Consider the following 18,760-nt stretch of genomic DNA (forward strand, 5'->3'; position numbering starts at 1 on the left):
TATATATATATATATTAAATTTACTCGTTAAAATAATGGGCAATTTATACAATAAAGAAAACTTAAAAATAAAATATTAAAACAACGTACCGAATGTATGGGAATCATTTTTATCATGCGTCAATACAATATCTAATGTCTGGGGACGGATCGGTTTTTCGGATTCTTGATCATTTCCTCTTGTATGAGCATCACTGATTTTAGATATACATTCCATCTTGGATATGTTCTCATTGTCATATACACTGGTCTCCTGTACCACAAAAACATCTTTATTATTCTCAGTAATATCTTGACAGTATATTTTTTTTCCATGATCTTTGTTTTCTGATAAATTTAATAAAGTATCGCTGTTATAATCTTGTGATAGAATGTCTCTATTAGAATCTTGTTGTAATTTCTGTACCATATTGTTACTACACAACTGTTCTCCAATATTTTCAAATTTCAATGAAATTTTCTCTTGAACAGCGATACATGTTTGCAAGGTATTCTCTTGTATTGCTACATCTTCACCGATTATTTCAGTTACATGGTTATCTTTTGTCGTTTTATAAAGCTCATTACTTTTTGTATATTTTAGTTGATTACTTTTTAAATCGAATTTTACTGTATTATTGCATTTTACATCTACTATATTTTCATTACATATATCCGTATTATAATCAATTACAGGAAATTTTTTCGTCTTCTGAAATTCCTCCTGTGATATTTTTGGAAGTTCGCCTATCATAATTTTCTCAAATATTGGTGCTTCATTAACATCTTCGTCATCTCGTTGACAATGATTGGCATTCTTTTCTCTATCTCTTCTCAATTCATATGATTGTAACCAGGTATTATCCAAAAGTGATATATTATCCGTTTTAGATCTTTCTTCTCTCTCTAACTCTAATAAATACTGATTTAATTCTTCTTCAGAAAAGTCGTCGCTGGTATTAATTGTACGTACCATACGTACATTAGAGAAAATGTCACTTTTAGTTGTTTCTATATTATTATCTGGATTTTCACTGCTTGTTATATTTTTATCCAACTTTTTAGTCTCTACTATGCTTTCTTTATTTTCAACAAATGTGTATTTGTCGATGAAATTTCGCCTATTCAAGTCTAACTGCTTTTGTTTGCTAATAAATTTGTCAGAATTTTCTTCAAATGTATCATTAGCTATGACCTTTTTATCTATATCATCTTTATTACTAGACAATTCCGTATCTATTACATCATTATAATTCGAGATGGCCGTGTTTGGTGCAGAAATTATAGAATTATTTTCTTCAGATTGTACCGAAATAGGATGATGAAACATAATATTTTGCATTGTATTATCCTGTTTGTTATTAATTTCAACTTTGACGAACTTACTTAATTCCATCGGTAAAATATTTTTATGATCCAAAATATTTTTGTCAATTACATTAATTATCCCTTTCTCCATTGAAATTGAAGAAAGTTCATTAATGATCACATCTCTGTTTGATTTAAAATCTTTCTCCACTGCATCATCTATGGATCTTCCAAATAAATCGTCTTTATCTAATACAGGTTCAACATAATTTAAACTTCCAGTAGGAGCATTAATATATTCGTTCAAACTATTAAACACATTGCTGATACTAGGCTTGAAATTTGATTGATTTAATTTTTTGTCATATCTATCACCATCTTTCGAATCACTACTTGCATTCTGTTGTTCCTGGGTCGAGTTTTGTGATGTATTATTATACATCGTTGAAGACACTTCATCAAAATCAGTATAAGTATGAACACATGATTTCTGCCCAATTGTAATATCATTTATACGATCATGTGCATAGAAATTATTTACGGATTCTCTACTCTCCGACATAAATACTATTTCCTTTTCAGTTAATGAATATTTGGAGTCAATGTCTATTGGTTGAGTATCTCCATAGTTTTCAACAGACGGTACTACATCGATTGTTACGCCTTTCTCAGGATTAAAGTTACATATTTTCGGAACCACAGATTCATTATGTTTCTCCACAGCTGAAGCTTTAATCGTAGAAGTTGCGACTGACGCTATTTGCTCTGCGCAATCTGAAAAAATAATCTAATGTAAAATTTTATATTAACTAAAATTGTTATTCAAAATAGTTTGTCTACAATATACACTACGCGCAACAATTAGGGGATTACTTTAAAAACCAGTAAATTTTCCCAATCTTTAAGATGCTATATTTTAACTTCCAGAGATCGCAAGACAATTTTTTAAAGGGAGAAACCTCGATTTTAAAACAGTTAAAATGAATTTATAAATTTAGTAGTGGCTCGCAAATTACAAACATAAAATACAAGGAGCATTCAGCTACGAGCAGGATATTTTTTTGTGAATGTCATATAGTTAAAATTCTTACGTTAAAGATACAAATTTATAGACGTTTCGGCTTATATCAGACCATCCTCAGTATACAATATAAATAATATATAAATAGACGCAAGATAATAGAAGCAAGAATTTTTCGATCACATATCACGCAAGCGTAGATTGTAATTGAACTAAATTTTATTGTTAATTTATTCTTTTGATCTTATGACTAAGAATCATAGATCTTATATATATTTCAATTCTTTTAATCTTATGATTGCGAACTATTTATATATTATTTATATTATATATTGAGGATGGCCTGATATAGGCCGAAACGTCTATGAATTTGTATCTCTAATGTAAGAATTAAAATAATATTTTTTGCCCCATCGAGAGAGAATGATTTTTTTTCGCGATAATCAGAAGCGGGTCATGTTAAATTCTAAAAATTTCATCTCTTTCCCGCTTCTCACGAGTAAAACAAAGATGGGGAAAAATTTCACTATATAAGTGAGGGGCCTCACGTCCCTACTATAATTGGTCAATTATGTTACTGCTTACGTTTTAATACTTAAATTTTTTTGTGCTATAGTCCGTAAGGGCTAAGGCTACCGCAGACAAGATTCTATAATGGTAAACGTAAGGTGAAAACTTAAGCCGATAAGCCAGATATTGCTTTAGTAATTTGATGGAAATAGAAATAGCAGTAAACTTATCCATAAGGCTGTAATGATGAATATCGTTACCAGCATGTAACTCGCGGATGATAGCCGTTCCGTCGAAGGCTTACGGGCATTACTGAGTGGCGCCGATCAGTATCATTCCCGTTCGTATTGCCGATCGGCGAAGATGGCCGAGTAAGACCGGAACAATACGAGCAACAATCCGGCGCGCTATCGCGCACAGCTGATTGCCGAATATACATGCCGCATACCAACACAGACCGCGCGCGCGTATAAAAAAGCCGTCTGTGGCATACGAGACCATGTTCGCCGAAACATATACCCACACACACCTCACCCACACACATACTCACATACACACCGCGTCAAGTATTGTATCCGATACCGTTACACATACATCACATAGTATATACATATTCAGCGTTTCTAATACAATAAAAGCATTCTTCACATCAAAATCGTATTATCGATCAACCTGCATCTTTCCTTTCCATGCAAACCTCTAGCGTTCCGATCCGTTACTACCGAATCCGACGAGCTAATCCGCATCAAAATTAGATTGTTTCAAGGTAAATTTCAACGGAATTTTATGGTTTTTTACGGAATTTTGTCTGCGATAAACCCAAGGCCATATGAAAAACTAAGACGTAAGACTTAAGCAGTAAGCAAATTGACTAACGACTGCCGCAGATAAAATTTCTGTAAAAGTAATCTTAAGACGTGAACTTAAGCTGATGAGCCAATCAGGATACTGTTTTAGATCTACGTACTCTAACGGAAATAGAAATAGCAGTAAACTTATCCATAAGGCGAGTTTCAACCGATTGAAATTCACCTTATTGCAAGATTATGGATAAGTTTACTGTTATTTCCATTTCCGTTAGATTACGTAATCTAAAGCAGTACCTTGATTGATCCATAACCTCGCAATAAGGTGAATTTCAACTGGTTAAAACTCACCTTATGGATAAGTTTACTGCTATTTCTGTTTCCGTTAGAGTACGTAGATCTAAACCAGTATCCTGATTGGCTCATCGGCTTAAGTTTACGTCTTAAAACTGTTACAAAAATTTTGTCTGCGGCAGCCCTTAACGACAATTGTTGATATCGTTGCGCAGATATTATTAGGTTAATCAGAAAGTTCCATCCGTTTAACGGCGAATAGATGTAGAATTGTCAATAACTCTAATATCTAAACCAAACTTAATTTTTTAGTTTTACCATCTGTGAATACAATTTAGTATATAAAGGTACATGTTCGCATTAATAACATTGCTTCTTACTGCATCGAAAATGTCGAAATTTGAGCCAAAAGCGTCATTTGTGCGACGTGTTAATCTTTTGCTTCATATGGAAGAAAACTGAGCTCATCAAATGCTTGTAGAAGTTTATGTTATAATAGTGCTCCTTCCGATAAAACATGCAGAGAATGTTTCGACACTTTAAAAATAATAATGATTTTGATGTGGAGCGTTCTGGACGGTCAAGAGCATTCAAAGACGAAGAATTGCAGGCATTGGTGAATGAAGATCCATGTCAAACGCAAAAACAACTTGCAGAAACATTAAATTGTGCTTAATCTGTTATTTCCAATTGTATGAAAGCCTTGGGAAAGGTCTATAAGGAAGTAAAATAGGTCCCATATGAACTGAAGCCAAGAGACATTAAAAGGCGAAAAACCATCAGCGAAATTCTACTTGCTAGGCAACAAAGAAAAGGATTTTTGCATCGTATCGTCATTGGGAATAGAAAATGGATTTATTTTGACAACCCTAAACGTCGAAAAACCATTTGCGACCCCAGCCAATTCTCAACATCGACGCCAAAGCGGAATATCCATGAGAAAGAAGGCAATGCTCTGTATTTGGTGGAATCAGAAGAGTGTAGTGTACTATGAGTTGTTGAAATCTGATCAAACCGTCACAGGAATCTCTACTGAGAACAAATTATTTGAGCCGAGCATTGCACGAAAAACAACCAGAATGAAACGAGACAGCATTAAATTATTTTGCTTCATGACAACGTTCGGCCTCACGTCACAAAACTTGTCAAGGAAACATTAGAAGCACTTCGCTGGGAAGTATTACTCCATGCTTATTCACCAGACTGTGCCCCTTTCGACCACCACTTGTTTCGATCGATAGCACAAGCACTTGCTGAGGAACGCTTCAATTCTTATGAAGACGTCGAAAAATGGGTCTCTAACTGGGTAGCCTTCAAAGATGAATCACCGCGGAATTCGCTTGCTGTCCGAAAGATGGGAAAAAGTCATCGCTAACGATGGACAATATTTTGATTGATGTACTTTTTCATTTTGTTTGTTAAATAAATATATACTTTTTGCAAGGACGGAACTTTCCGACCTAATATGTAAAAAAGCTGCGCAATGACATCAACGACTGTCGTTAAGAGTTATAGAATCGGCCTCTAAAATTCTTCAGTTACATTTCAGCGCACAGGATCTTAAAAATAATCGTTAGAATTTTTCAGGGTTAGAACTCATGTCAGAATTTGTAAAAAAACGTTTTCAAACAAATTTATTTTTGATAAAATTTTTTTTTAATTCGGTATTTACTTGAGTTCTGGTAGTCCTCCCCCCCCCCTCTCCCTTCAGAGTTCTAACAATCACGCTATATAGATCGAAACGCTAAAATAAAAAGTTATTATAACCCTTCAAAGATTCGGAATTGTAAAATTGGCTCCTCTGATACTTCAAATATTTTCATCGCTTTAATCGACGGAATCCTTTCTAAAACTGATAGAGAACTCTATAATTCTTCAGAGATCAACCAGAACATTGATTATTTTTTCAAATTTTGAAAAAGTGACTTTATTGATTTCCTTACTTCTTAAATCTTATGTCTTAAGTTTTTCTATGTACTAAGGTCTTTATTGTAGAAAGCCGATAATACTAAAATTAGCCAGGTATGACTACAGGTATACTATGAGTGACCATATACGTTTGCAAATAAAAAATTCTGCTTCATCTTTGCGTACATATACTAATAAACTTTATTCGCATTTGTGTATTGTATAAATGTTATTTGTTTTATTTCACACATTCTTAAAGATTTGTATATACTTTTCAATATATTATAGCGTTTCCACTGAGAACTCATTAACAACCGAGTGCTGATATAGCATCAGCGTCAAGCTAGATTTGAATTAAATCTGCACTAATACAGTAATATTGCAGATTTAACGTAGTTCAGTAGAACATATCGTTGAATTACTTATTTTACAATAATATTCTAATTTGTTTATTTCTTACAACAAATTTTTTTATTAACTTTTCTTGAATTTCAAAACTTTTAAACTCAAAATGTTTACATTGTTGCATAAATATTACTACACATACTGAAACTGAAAATAACATTGTTATAAAATTAATTAGATAAATATATGTAATATACACAGTACGACAAATATGTTCCCGGACACGAACCACATCTCAGCAACCAGTGGCAACATCTGTGCGTTCAAACATTTGAAAGGTTTAACATTTCCCTATCATCTGTCAAAGTTTCATTCATTTTGGTTGACATATAACGAAGATATCACAGTTCATGTTAAACAAGATTTTGGTCGAGGTAGAAATTTTAATATGGAACAAAGAGCAGTGATTAAATTTAACGCAAAACTTGGTAAAAGTGCATCAGAAACATTCCGATTGATGCAACAAATTTACGGCAATCAATGTCTAGGTCGTACAGCTGTTTTTGAGTGGCATAAGCGTTTTTTGGAAGGCAGAGAGACCCTTGAAGATGACAAAAAATCAGGACGGCCAATTTTGGTTCGAACACCCGAAATGATCGAAAAAGTACGTAATTTTGTTGCAAACGATCGCAATGCGTCACTAAAAATGATGGAGGAGGCTTTAAATATCAGTAGAGAAACGATTCGAACCATATTACATGAAGATTTGGGTAAAACGAAGGTTTGTGCGAAGTTTGTTCCACACACATTAAGAAGCGATCAAAAATCAATGAGAATCAATCATTCCAGAGACATTGTTGCAGCCGCAGCAAATAATCCAAACTTCCTAAAATCAATGGTTACGGGTGATGAAACATGGTGCTTTCAATATGATCCAGAAACTAAGCGTCAAAGTGCGGAATGGAAGTCAAAAAATTCACCACAAGCAAAAAAAGTACGAAAAGTTCCATCAAAAATCAAGACAATGCTCATCACATTCTTTGATAGCAAAGGTATTATCCACAAAGAGTTTGTTCCAACTGGCCAAACAATTACTGGTGCATATTATCTCGAAGTTTTAAAGCGATTGATGGGCAGAATTCATCGTATTCGCCCCGAATATCGTGATCCAGAAGATTGGTCTTTGTTGCATGACAATGCACCGAGTCACACTTCATTGATTGTCTGTCAATTTTTGGCTCGAAATCGTGTCTCTGTGTTAAACCATCCACCGTATTCACCTGATTTGGCCCCCTGCGACTTCTCATTATTCCCAAAATTGAAATTGAAATTGAAAGGACGCTTTTTTGATGACATTCCGACCATCCAATCAGCTTCTACACAGGCACTACAGGCAATTCCGCAAACTGAGCTGGAACATGCATTTGAATCACTATTGAATCGCTGTAACAAGTGTATTGAAGCCAGAGGAGAATATTTTGAATAATAAAACCAAAAAATAGGCATATTGTTGTTTCAATTATGATTTTCAGGCCCTGTCCGGGAACATATTTGTCGCACTGTGTACTTTAATATGGGCACTTTTTTGTTATCCAACCAAAAGATCACGGCTAAGGCTATCTTTAAGGATCAGAAGACGAATATAGCTTTAATCGCGGTTGCTTTTGATTGCATTCCGAAAAAACGCTCCATATCAAATATAAACACAATTTTTTGAAAGATGATGAAGAAAAAATGGAATTCGGTGAAAATTTTTTGCATCAATTGTCAGTAAAACATTAAGGAGGTTCGCCTATTATTATACTTTAGAGGTCAAAAATACGACTAAAATAAATTAGCATTACAGCGATTCTGTATCATATGCAATTAGTGTAATGAATTGTGGATGCTATTTATGTGCTATATTCTTAATAAATTAGTATATAGAATATTAAAATGTATGAAATTGTCACCGACTCAGGAGATCGAGTGTATATTTGGCAGCGTTGCACTGCGTTGTATTTTGCGATGTGACGGGCAATGGCCGCCTGTGACAAATGATAAAGAAGAAATTCAGAATCGGTATAAAAGTCGATTTTGTATTATTTTCATATCTATTTCTTTACGCCGAAATGAATTCTAGGTTATATGAAAAGCGTCGTATCAGTTGTATATTGCGGCATTGCCAAGTCTGTTACTACTAAAGGCGCGCTTTCATGCAGCGTTAAAACGCTAGCTACAGTAAAGCATTATAATCAAAGAGGTTGTATATATAGAGTAAGCAAGGTATAGGGGCCCCTGTAAGTGGAAATGTTAGACAGTAGAAAAGGAAAGATGGGATGGCCATCTTTATCTTTGTCTAATGTTGCGCCACGCATAGAACTTTGAAAGCGGAATGGAGCGGCATCGATATACGAGGTCTGTTCAAAAAGTATCGCGAATTTTGAATTTCCGCGGGTTACGTATATTCGATTTTCGATTTTTTTGTGGCGTTGGTACGTTGGTACTCATGTCTCTCACTTATGCCGACAAGTTCGGCCATTTTGAATGTTCAGTTAATTTTTGACAGCTGCTTTGCTTGCATGTGTTTTGGCTCGTCTTCGATTTTTGCCTATTCCAAAAAATGGATCAAAGAATCTGTATCAAATTTTGTGTGAAAAACAAAATTAAGTGCGCGGACGCATTCCGAATGTTGACTGTGGCATATGGTGAAGCTACCTTGGACCGAAGCAACGTTTATCGGTGGTACAAAATGTTCTCAGAGGGCCGAGAAGATGTGAACGACGAAGAGCGTGCCGGACGCCCGAGCACGTCAACAACAGACGAAAACATTGATGAAGTGAAGAAAATAGTATTGGCCAATCGGAACGGTCAATAAGGAATATTACCTGCAAGTTATGCGCAATTTGCGCGAAGCAATCCGCCAGAAACGCCCGGATTTGTGGAAGAACAAAAATTGGCTTTTGCACCATGATAACGCCCCTGCTCACACATCGTTGCTTGTGCGCGAATTTTTGACCAAAAACAACATACTAATAATGCCGCAGCCACCGTATTCCCCAGATCTGGCCCCCTGTGACTTTTTCTTGTTCCCGAAACTGAAGAGGCCCATGAAAGGACGACGCTACGCTACGATTGAGGAGATAAAGACGGCATCGTAGGAGGAGCTGAACAAGATCACAAAAAATAATTTTTTTAAGTGCTTTGAGGATTGGAAAAAACGTTGGCACAAGTGTATAATATCTGATGGGGATTACTTAGAAGGGGACAAAATAAATATTCATGAATAAATAAATAATTTTTGAAAATACACAAAATTCGCGATATTTTTTGAACAGACCTCGTATTGCTCTCCTGAAATCGTCCCACCTAAGAGTGAAAATCAACAGCGTATGCGCGATTAAACAAGAATGCTGATGGCCATCTCGTTTTCTGTTTCTTTCTATTCGCTCACGCTTTCTTAACTGACTCCCTTACTCTATATATCTATATAACCTTTTTGACTATGAGTATTTGCATCCGCCATTTTAAATCCTTTTCTCATTCTCTTGCTCCTTTCCTTAATCCCTTGTTCTCTCTCCACTCCGCCGCTAAACTAACAAAATTGAAAAAAAAAGAGAAGGAAAACAAAGAGAGAACAAAGAGTGAAGAAAGAACTATATTATGCAAATACCTATATTATGCAAGGTGTTCGGAAAGTGCCGGGACACCTAAATAACTTTAGAACGGATAAAGATAATTAAATGAAACTTGTAGGACATTTATTACATCAGAAGGACTATCTTTTGACATAAGGAGTACAACCCTCCTCCCTTCAAGGATGCGGAGGTGAAACACGTTCAAAAATCCTAAATGGCATAAGGGGTCAAATGATGGCTCGTATAAAAGCTCTCGAAAAGATCTTTCCAATGAAACCTCTTGTGACCCCCCCCCTCCCTTCCCCCTCAGGGGTGCGGGAGTGAAACACGTTCAAAAGTCCTAAATGATATAAGGGGTCAAGTAATGGCTCTTTCAAATAACCTTAATTATTAGCACCTTTTATTAAAATTGTGCGCATGTTTCCGTCATCTGCACTTAGTGTAACCCAAGATCAACGACGTGGCAGATCTTTTGGGGTGCTTGATTATCGTGAGTCCCTTTGCCTTTCACGTTTGGGCTGCTTGATTAGCGTGAGTCCTCTCGCCTCTCACGTGTGGCGTGCTTATTTACAACAAATGTTCAAAATGCTCCCCCTGAACGGCCAGACAATGAGCTAATTAGTTGTAAAAACTTGAGACCGCCTTCCTGTTGTATTGTATTCCCGTAGTATGTATCTCGTCTCATCAATTATTCGGCGACACAAATCATCAAAATCATTAGATTTGGTGATGTAAACCTTACTTTTTAAATATCCCCAAAAGAAATAGTCAAGAAACGCCAAATCAGGTAACCGGTGTAGCCATTCAATTAAACCTCTCTTTCCTATCCATCTGTTGGAGAAAAATTCGTCCAAGCATCGTTGTGCTTGTAAAGCGTAATGAGCTGATGCCCCATCCTGTTGGAACCAAACATTGTTAAAGTTTGGACCAATGATGGTCTGTATTGCCGGCACAATCTCATCTCAAAGTATATTTTCATATTTTTAAGCTTTGAGCTTGTTGTTGCCATCAATAAAGACAAGCCCAAGTACACTTTCACTTAACAATCCAGCCCATACATTGAGTTTTTACGGATATTGCGAATGCGCTTCAACCATCCAATGAGGATTTTCATTATTCCAGTATCTGAAGTTATGTCGATTTACCTCACCAGTCAACATAAAAGTCGCCTCATCCGAAAAAAAAATATTGCTTAAAGATTGAGGATTTTTGGTAATTCTATCATCTATCTATCATCAAATCGCAAAATTTTATGTGATCGAAATCGTCGTCAGATAAGTCCTAAACAAGGTGAACCTTATACGGGTAGAATTTATTTTTTTTCAACGTTTTATGCACTGACGCTAAACCGATATTTTTTTGTTGTGTTACATCGCGAATAGAACTGTGTGGATTCGACAAAGGACAACACAACGTCTAACGCTTTATCGAGATTTGTTGCTATAGCAAGCCTACCTGATTTTGCACGATTCTTAATACTACCTGTTTGCTCAAAGCGTTTTATAGTACGCTCCACCGTAGACTTAGAAATGCTGATTGGTCCACATCAAAAAGTTTCATTAAATAAGAGAAGCACCTCCTTATAAAATCTTTGGTGCTCACTCCATCCACGCATCATCAAAAGAGATATTCGTTCACGCTCTTTAAGTTTTTCGTTAAGTTCTTGCATTTTTAAATGTAATGCTCTCTCAACACTACTTCTACGCTACAGAATATTCAACATTTATTATTTAAAGTTTCATCTTAACGCGATATCGAAGCTTCATGCACCATTCTTATCGTGACTCAACTGCGCGGTATCAAAATCTAATTTATGCAGTTTCAAGTGGTTTTCATCAAAATTTAATTCTTTAGAGATGCGTTGCCGCGATTGTAACAAGTATTTTCTGAAATCAAAAATAGATTGTGAAAAAAATTTAAGCAATGGAATGACCAGGATAACACACCTACGGATAAGTCAATGGACAATAATGAAGAAAAAATTAATAAGTTTTTCACAATCTTTATACCACTTTTATCGGAAAAGATCAAAACATTTTTTAAAAGACTCCTTAACATGGCATATAAAGGGATTAATAATCTTAGGGGGTTCATCAGGAGTCATAAAGACGTTCATCCCAAGCTATCTCATACAGACGTTGTATACAAGATTGATTGTTGAGATTGTAAAGCATCATATGTGGGCCAAACAGATAGATGTTTGAAGATACGCATAAATGAACTTAAAAATCACATAAATTGGAACACTACACAGCCTTCTGTAATAACAGAACATAAAATCATCAGCATGATTTTGGTTGGGAAAATGTCAATATTAGACGAAGATAGTAGACGAAGAAAACGTACTTAATAAAAGATTGATTTCGGAAGCGATTCATATAAAACAACAGAAACAGGGTTTGAATTTACAGAATGATACGTATTCTTTGGACCCACTATACATGAATTTGTTTACTGAATTGTGACATTGATATTACCCTCTTTTGTTCTTAGTTTTATTTTTATTTCAATAATTACTTGACTTTATTATTTTGATTCTCATTGTATCCCTGACTATCGACACCACAAGTCCTTTACGTGAAGCCGCGAGAAAATGCTTACATGTAAGTGAATATAATAGAAAATTCAAACAAATGATTTTAATAATTCTCTAATTTTCGTTTCGTGTTTCTTTTGAATGACTACACACAAATCTGACAATTTGCCGAGCACTCAAGGAAAAACGCGCCCACTACTATTCCAGACACGACAAAGTTATTCTTCTGCATGATAATGCTCGTCCACATGTTGCGGCGTCGGTCAAAACCTACTTGGAAACACTCAATTGGGAAGTTTTACCCCACCCGCCGTATTCACCAGACATTGCTCCTTCTGATTACTACCTGTTTCGATCGATGGCGCATGGCCTGTCTGAGCAACACTTCACATCATATGAAGATATCAAAAATTGGATCGATTCGTGGATAGCTTCAAAAGATGAAGCGTTTTTCCGACGCGGTATCCGTATGCTGCCAGAAAGATGGGAAAAAGTAGCGATGGACAATACTTCGAATAAAACATTAGGTACCGTTCTTTCACAATAAATGCCCAATTTTTGATTAAAAACGGCGGAAACTTATTTATATAATACTCCTAATATTACAAGAAAATTATACGGTCAATGTTCAAATTGTTATTTGTGTACAGTATTTATGTATATCATCTAAAAAAATTTAGAATAAATTAATTTCCGACTAACAGACGAACCTCCTTAAACACTAAAAAACTGAAAATACATGATTTGGTTTTAACAATAAAGCAATACAATTGCACTCGAGTGAACGCACGTGTTGCATTATCCAATAAGAACAAGGAAGTACTATATAATACATATATTTCTGGAATATAACGTATAACATATAGTATAAAGTAGATATATTAAACGTATACTTTTTGTGTATAATATAATTCTCATTTTAATGACCGTCTCATGTACGTTTTTATATACTAATTTTTATTTATGAACTGAACGTTAAATCGTCGTATACGCGCGCGCGCGAATTCAGATATAAGAAACAAATAAATTGTCTCTCTCCTTCTCCCTCTCCCTGCCTCCCCCCTCCCCCCTCTCTCTCCCTCCCTTTCTCACGATGTATAAAGTATCTACTAATAAAACAATAATTTTTTTTTTTAATTTAGCTCGTGTTATGCAGCCATGTAAAATACATAATAATGAAGGAATTGTTTATTCATTTCTTGAATCCAAATTTAAGAAAATAAGAAATATACTTTTAATAAATATATGGACTGCATAAATATATTGCACTTCCAATAAATCTGAACATTATGTTTAAAATTTACAATATCGCAAGTCAAAGAATTTGTACAATCTGCAATAATTTATCGTCCCATTAAGAGTAGGATTGTAGGATTGTACATGCTTATTAAGAGGATCTTAAAGTAAAGCCTAAACTCCGACGAGATCATCAGAGGTCGCAGTTTTACAGCATAACAACACATCTATATATACTATCACATCAATCTCACACCAATTATGATATACGCAATCGCACGTTCGTGTGATTGAATTTTCATATAATAAATTTGTCACGATAAAGTGTGTGTCTAAATCTAATTCCAAGAACTCAACTTTGTTCATGCAAACTACGTGTCTGGACAATTTTGTAAGTACAAATTACAAAACTTTTATATCAAAAAAATGTTACGATATTGACAGCCTAACGCCATATTGGACTAAGAAATGATAAAGATCTTAATTTAAATAATTTTTTTCATTCTCGACATAAACTCCACTTCACAGATACGCATTAATGCATATGCTTTAATCCTGGAAAAAGATTTTCAAATTTATAAACGAGGAAAAAAATAATTGTTATACAAAAATTATTGCGTTTAGTTGATAATACAGACAACTTTAGGATCCCCTTAAACGTAAATATAATATAAAACTAGTATAGATACATGTGCATATATAAGCTAAACTGTTCTTATATATGTGATAATGTAATATACGTATATAATAATTGTTTTTACTACGTGTGAGCAGAAAAGTTGGAAAGTAACACATTACTTGTAACGCCATTACTTTTTTCGTTACTTTTTTCTATCTTTAACAATACTGGTAACGTCGTTATATTTTTGCTATAACGATAACGATTCAATCGTTACTATTTATAATTACTTTTATCATTACTTTAATTTTTATTGAATTGGTCGGATTAGATCATATCTAGAAATATTGCTGGCACTAAAAGATGTTTCGCTTTTGTGTATCTAGAAGTGTACTTCTAGTTATGTCGTCGTTACAATAAATAAATGAGCGGAATACTTAAAATTTTTGTTAATGTTTGTGTCCCGTGTGGGATTGCCAGTCCTCCATCGGGCGCCTCCCCAAGTGGCGGATTGAGGAATGCTCGTCGATTCGTCGAAGGGTACCAAGGAATTTAAATACCTGGCATTTAACAAAATTGAAGAACTCTCATTATATAAAATAAATAACAATAAATCAAGGGCGAAGTAAGAATCGACACAATTCTTTCAAATTAAACGAAGAATGTATTCCAAATTAACACGAGTTAAAATTACATAAAGCAAAATTAAAATTAAAAGTTACAAGTTTCGGCTACCAGAGCCCTCTTCAGACATTAACTTATCGAAAAAATCGCAGTACAAAATTAATTATCGCAAATGTTCGCATATTCACTATATTCACAGTTCGGGTGAGTCTTGATGTAGAACATGTCGACATTATTCACATACGATTGAACAGTCAAATGTGTTTTATATCTCTTGGAAAAGTTCTAGTTGATAAAAAAAATAAAGACTTCTTACGAAAAAATAAACGCAACTAAATTAACATACCAGAATTCTAAAAAAGTAATTAAAACTCACCAAAAAACAAGTGTAAATAATTTAAAACAAGCGTATCCGTACAAGTATCAGACCGTACAAGACCATCAGAATATACAGAGTTAAGTAGAACGCAGATGTGTAAGACGGACACGTATATTGATTATTATGTGCGCTCGCTAATACAGATTACCAAGGACTGAGAGAAGAGACGGACCGCCGATATCGCAAAGTCAAATTCTATTTACAATAGGCAAATATGCCTTATGAAGACTATCCGTGTCAGTTTGTAAATTCAAGCTGATATCTTGCTTTTTAATGTTGAGCATCTCGAAAATTAAGTGTTTCTTATAGCAAGGCTCTTCATCTAGAATTCTGACTTTGTCCCATTGGAAATGATGGTCATATTGCAGTCTATGCTCCGTTATGACTGAGCGGGCAGAAGTTTTATATCTAATATGATTACAGTGTTCAGTAATTCTGGTTTAGTTGTCTGCCCAACGTACGACGCATCACAATTATTGCACGATATCTTGTAGACACATTCCTCTTAGATGTTTGGGGACAAGTATTCTTCTGTACTTTGATATATTTCCCCATTTTGTTAGGACTATGGAAAGAAACCCTGATGTCGTTTCTATTAAATCGCTTAAACTTTTCTGTGAAAAGGAATAAATGGTACCGTAAGCCAAGAAGCTGATTCTTTCGTACCGACATTGTCAACCAAATCTTTATGTATCGAGCGTCTATTTTTAATTAAATTTTTTATGCGTTGATTAACAGTGTCAAAAATAAAAGTCAGTGGATAATCATTGTCAAGTAAAATGTTAATTAGAAAAGTCAAATTTTTGGAATGAAACCTAAAGTCAGAAAGTAAGAAAGCTGTGTAAACAAGCAATAAAATTGTACCTTTTTTCTGTGTAATTGGATGATTCGAGTTAAAGTTTAAAAATCTACTTGAAAAGGTAGGTACTAATCAAAAATAAAGCGATTCCTATGTATAGATGTCAAGAAAATTCATTTCATCCCCCCCCCCCGCTGTGATGAATTGGAGATGAGGACGAAACGAATTGAATTGTTGTAGTAGAATGTGTCGATTTTGGACGGCAACACCGCAGTGCATGTCATCAATATATCTATAATAAAATAAGATATATAGATTTAATGACCTCGAGGACACCGTCTCTAATCTCCTCATCACTAGGTCCACAATTATAGATGATAAAGGAGAGCCCATGGGAGTACCGAAGCTTTGCTTATAAATTTTATTGTTATTGAAAGAGAAAAAAGTGGAATCCAAACCTTATTGCCTCCAATAACTCGTTCTTAGGCAAAGAGCAATCCTTGGAAATAAAATTCCATTGCTCATTCACACAATCAATCGCTATATCCATTGGAACATTAGTAAAAAGCGATGTCATATCTAGTGAAATTAACTTATGATCACCTGTGGGTCGTAATCTTTTTAATTGTTCGACTAGTTAAAAACTATTTTTGATGTGACTATCCGCTTTTGGGATAGTCTTGAATAATATGTTATGTAAATATGTAGCCAATGAATATAGCGGACTGCCTATCGATGAAACGATGATTCTAAGAGGGCAACCAGGTTTGTGGATCTTCGGTAGTCCATAGACTCTCGGAAGTGATCCGTCGCTACAATATAACGCTTTATACGCTTTATTTGAGTCATTGATATAATTCTTCGTTTTCCATGTGGTGAGCATAGACCTTAACGCCGTTGTAAGTTTCTTGGGATCTTTCTTAACAAGAACATACGTGTCCTAATAAAGTGGTCATTTTCGTCATGTAAGCGTCCCTGTCTATAGCAACCGTGACGTTACCCTTGTCAGCGTGCATGAAAATGATGTTCGGATGCGCCGACACAAATGTACGCATATCAGATTCCATGTTTAACAGTTGTTTGTCTACTGGTGAAGTAAAGATAGGAGAAGAGATAATCTGGTTCAGGATAGGTATGGCATGGTTCGTAACCTCAATTCTCCTATCAATGGGCATTCTGTACGTGCTATTCTCCATCCCCTTGATGCATTCAAAGATTAGCTTATTCTTATTATTGAAAAGGAGCGCAAAATTCTCTCCCAATTGTAAAAAACACCGTATGTTACGAGGAATGTCAGAAGACGATAAGTTCAAGAACCAACCGTCTCTGACTGTGGTGAAGGAAGATGACTTTTGTGAAGGAAAAGAGTTAGGATATATGGAAATAAAAGAACTCGAGAAACAACTATACTGTGGACCAAAGGAAGGATTAGTAACATACGATGTAAAATCCTCACATAAATAGCCACACTCATACTGTATCGGCGCAATCCTACTCACAGCCTGTTTATCTTCCTTTTTGCTTAACCATAGAAATTTATTTTCAAGTCTCCTTTTCTCCCTGTTGAAAAAGAGATGACTAGATTTTTCCTGCGTGTTCAAGAAATTATCGCAAATTCTTGTCGGGAGACAATAGGCAAAATCGCTCATCACACGAAAAAGCAATGCCCTGTAATAATTGAGCTCTCTGTGTGCGTCACACAGTTCAATGTGTAAAATCTTTTGGTAGCTACTTTAAGATATAAAAATTTCTTCTTAGTTTATGGTTATGGAATGTAATATTCCATTTATTAATTATGTCTAGATGTTGGGGTATAATGTTATTGTTGATGCAATGTTTAAGAAATTGGATGTGTAAATAGTTCGCAGTAATCTTTCTCCGGTACTTAATCTATAGCTTGAGATACTCGACTGTATAAGACCCGTAGTATTTATGTATTATATGAATTTAAAAAATAAAGGATGTGTTCTACGCATTATTTTAAATTATTTACACTTGTTTTTTGGTGAGTTTTAATTACTTTTTTAGAATTCCGGTATGTTAATTTAGTTGCGTTAATTTTTTTATAAGAAGTCTTTTTATCTTTTTTATCAACAAGAACTTTTCCAAGAGATATAAAACACATTTGACTGTTCAATCGTATGTAAATAATGTCGACATGTTCTACATCAAGACTCACCCGAACTGTGAATATAGTGAATATGCGAACATTTGCGATAATTAATTTTGTACTGCGATTTTTTCGATAAGTTAATGTCTGAAAAGGGCTCAATCTGGTAGCCGAAACTTATAACTTTTAATTTTGCTTTATGTAATTTTACCTCGTGTTAATTTGGTATATGGGTAATTCTTTTACAAATCGAACACCTGTCTGATCGACACCTCTTCGATTTGACTGAAACTTTTTTTACGGATTCTATGTCGAAAAAAAAGAGATACGTGTCCGAGGAATTTTTTTTTATTTGCATATTTTCGATAATACAAGTGATCGAACATTTGAGAATGGCAAGTTTTTTGGCTTGGAGACTCATTTTCATAAATCCATAGGTCCGAATCTTTAAGAGCTACAAAATTTTCACCAATTGCACTTTTGTAGCTGAAGGACTGAACTGTAAGAAAAAAATTTTTTTTACAAAAAATACTAACAAATTTATATTGTTATTAACAATTTAATTGTTTAAATCGATTTTTAACAAACGCCCCCAAAACGAATCAAGTTTTTAGTATTTTTATCGCATTCTCCGTCAAATTTTACGTCAAAAACATGTTTTCAAAATAT

At 34.6% G+C, this 18,760-nt stretch overlaps 2 protein-coding genes across 2 annotated transcripts in view; one reads left to right on the forward strand and one right to left on the reverse strand.

Moving 5' to 3' along the window:
- LOC108748841 overlaps positions 1-18,760 on the reverse strand; it is a 144,132-nt gene that overhangs the window by 117,995 nt on the left and 7,377 nt on the right. The window contains exon 2 of the mRNA XM_018487213.1: positions 91-2,061. Coding sequence (XP_018342715.1) covers positions 91-2,061 — 1,971 coding nt within the window. The remainder of the gene's footprint in view (positions 1-90; positions 2,062-18,760) is intronic.
- LOC108748842 (putative uncharacterized protein FLJ37770) lies at positions 6,523-7,068 on the forward strand. Its single transcript, XM_018487214.1, has 2 exons — positions 6,523-6,952; positions 7,021-7,068. Exons 1-2 carry the CDS (start codon positions 6,620-6,622, stop codon positions 7,045-7,047), a joined length of 360 nt encoding a protein of 119 aa, XP_018342716.1. The 5' UTR covers positions 6,523-6,619; the 3' UTR covers positions 7,048-7,068.

Source organism: Trachymyrmex septentrionalis, unplaced genomic scaffold (genome assembly GCF_001594115.1).
Source record: "Trachymyrmex septentrionalis isolate Tsep2-gDNA-1 unplaced genomic scaffold, Tsep1.0 scaffold247, whole genome shotgun sequence".
NCBI classification, from domain to species: Eukaryota; Metazoa; Arthropoda; class Insecta; order Hymenoptera; family Formicidae; genus Trachymyrmex; species Trachymyrmex septentrionalis.

Bases quoted from the DNA above. Each gene is read 5' to 3' on its own strand.
- LOC108748842 (XM_018487214.1), top strand. From the start codon at position 6,620: ATGGAACAAAGAGCAGTGATTAAATTTAACGCAAAACTTGGTAAAAGT. The intron at 6,953-7,020 runs GTTTGTGCGAAG...CAATCATTCCAG, and splicing joins AAGATTTGGGTAAAACGAAG to AGACATTGTTGCAGCCGCAG.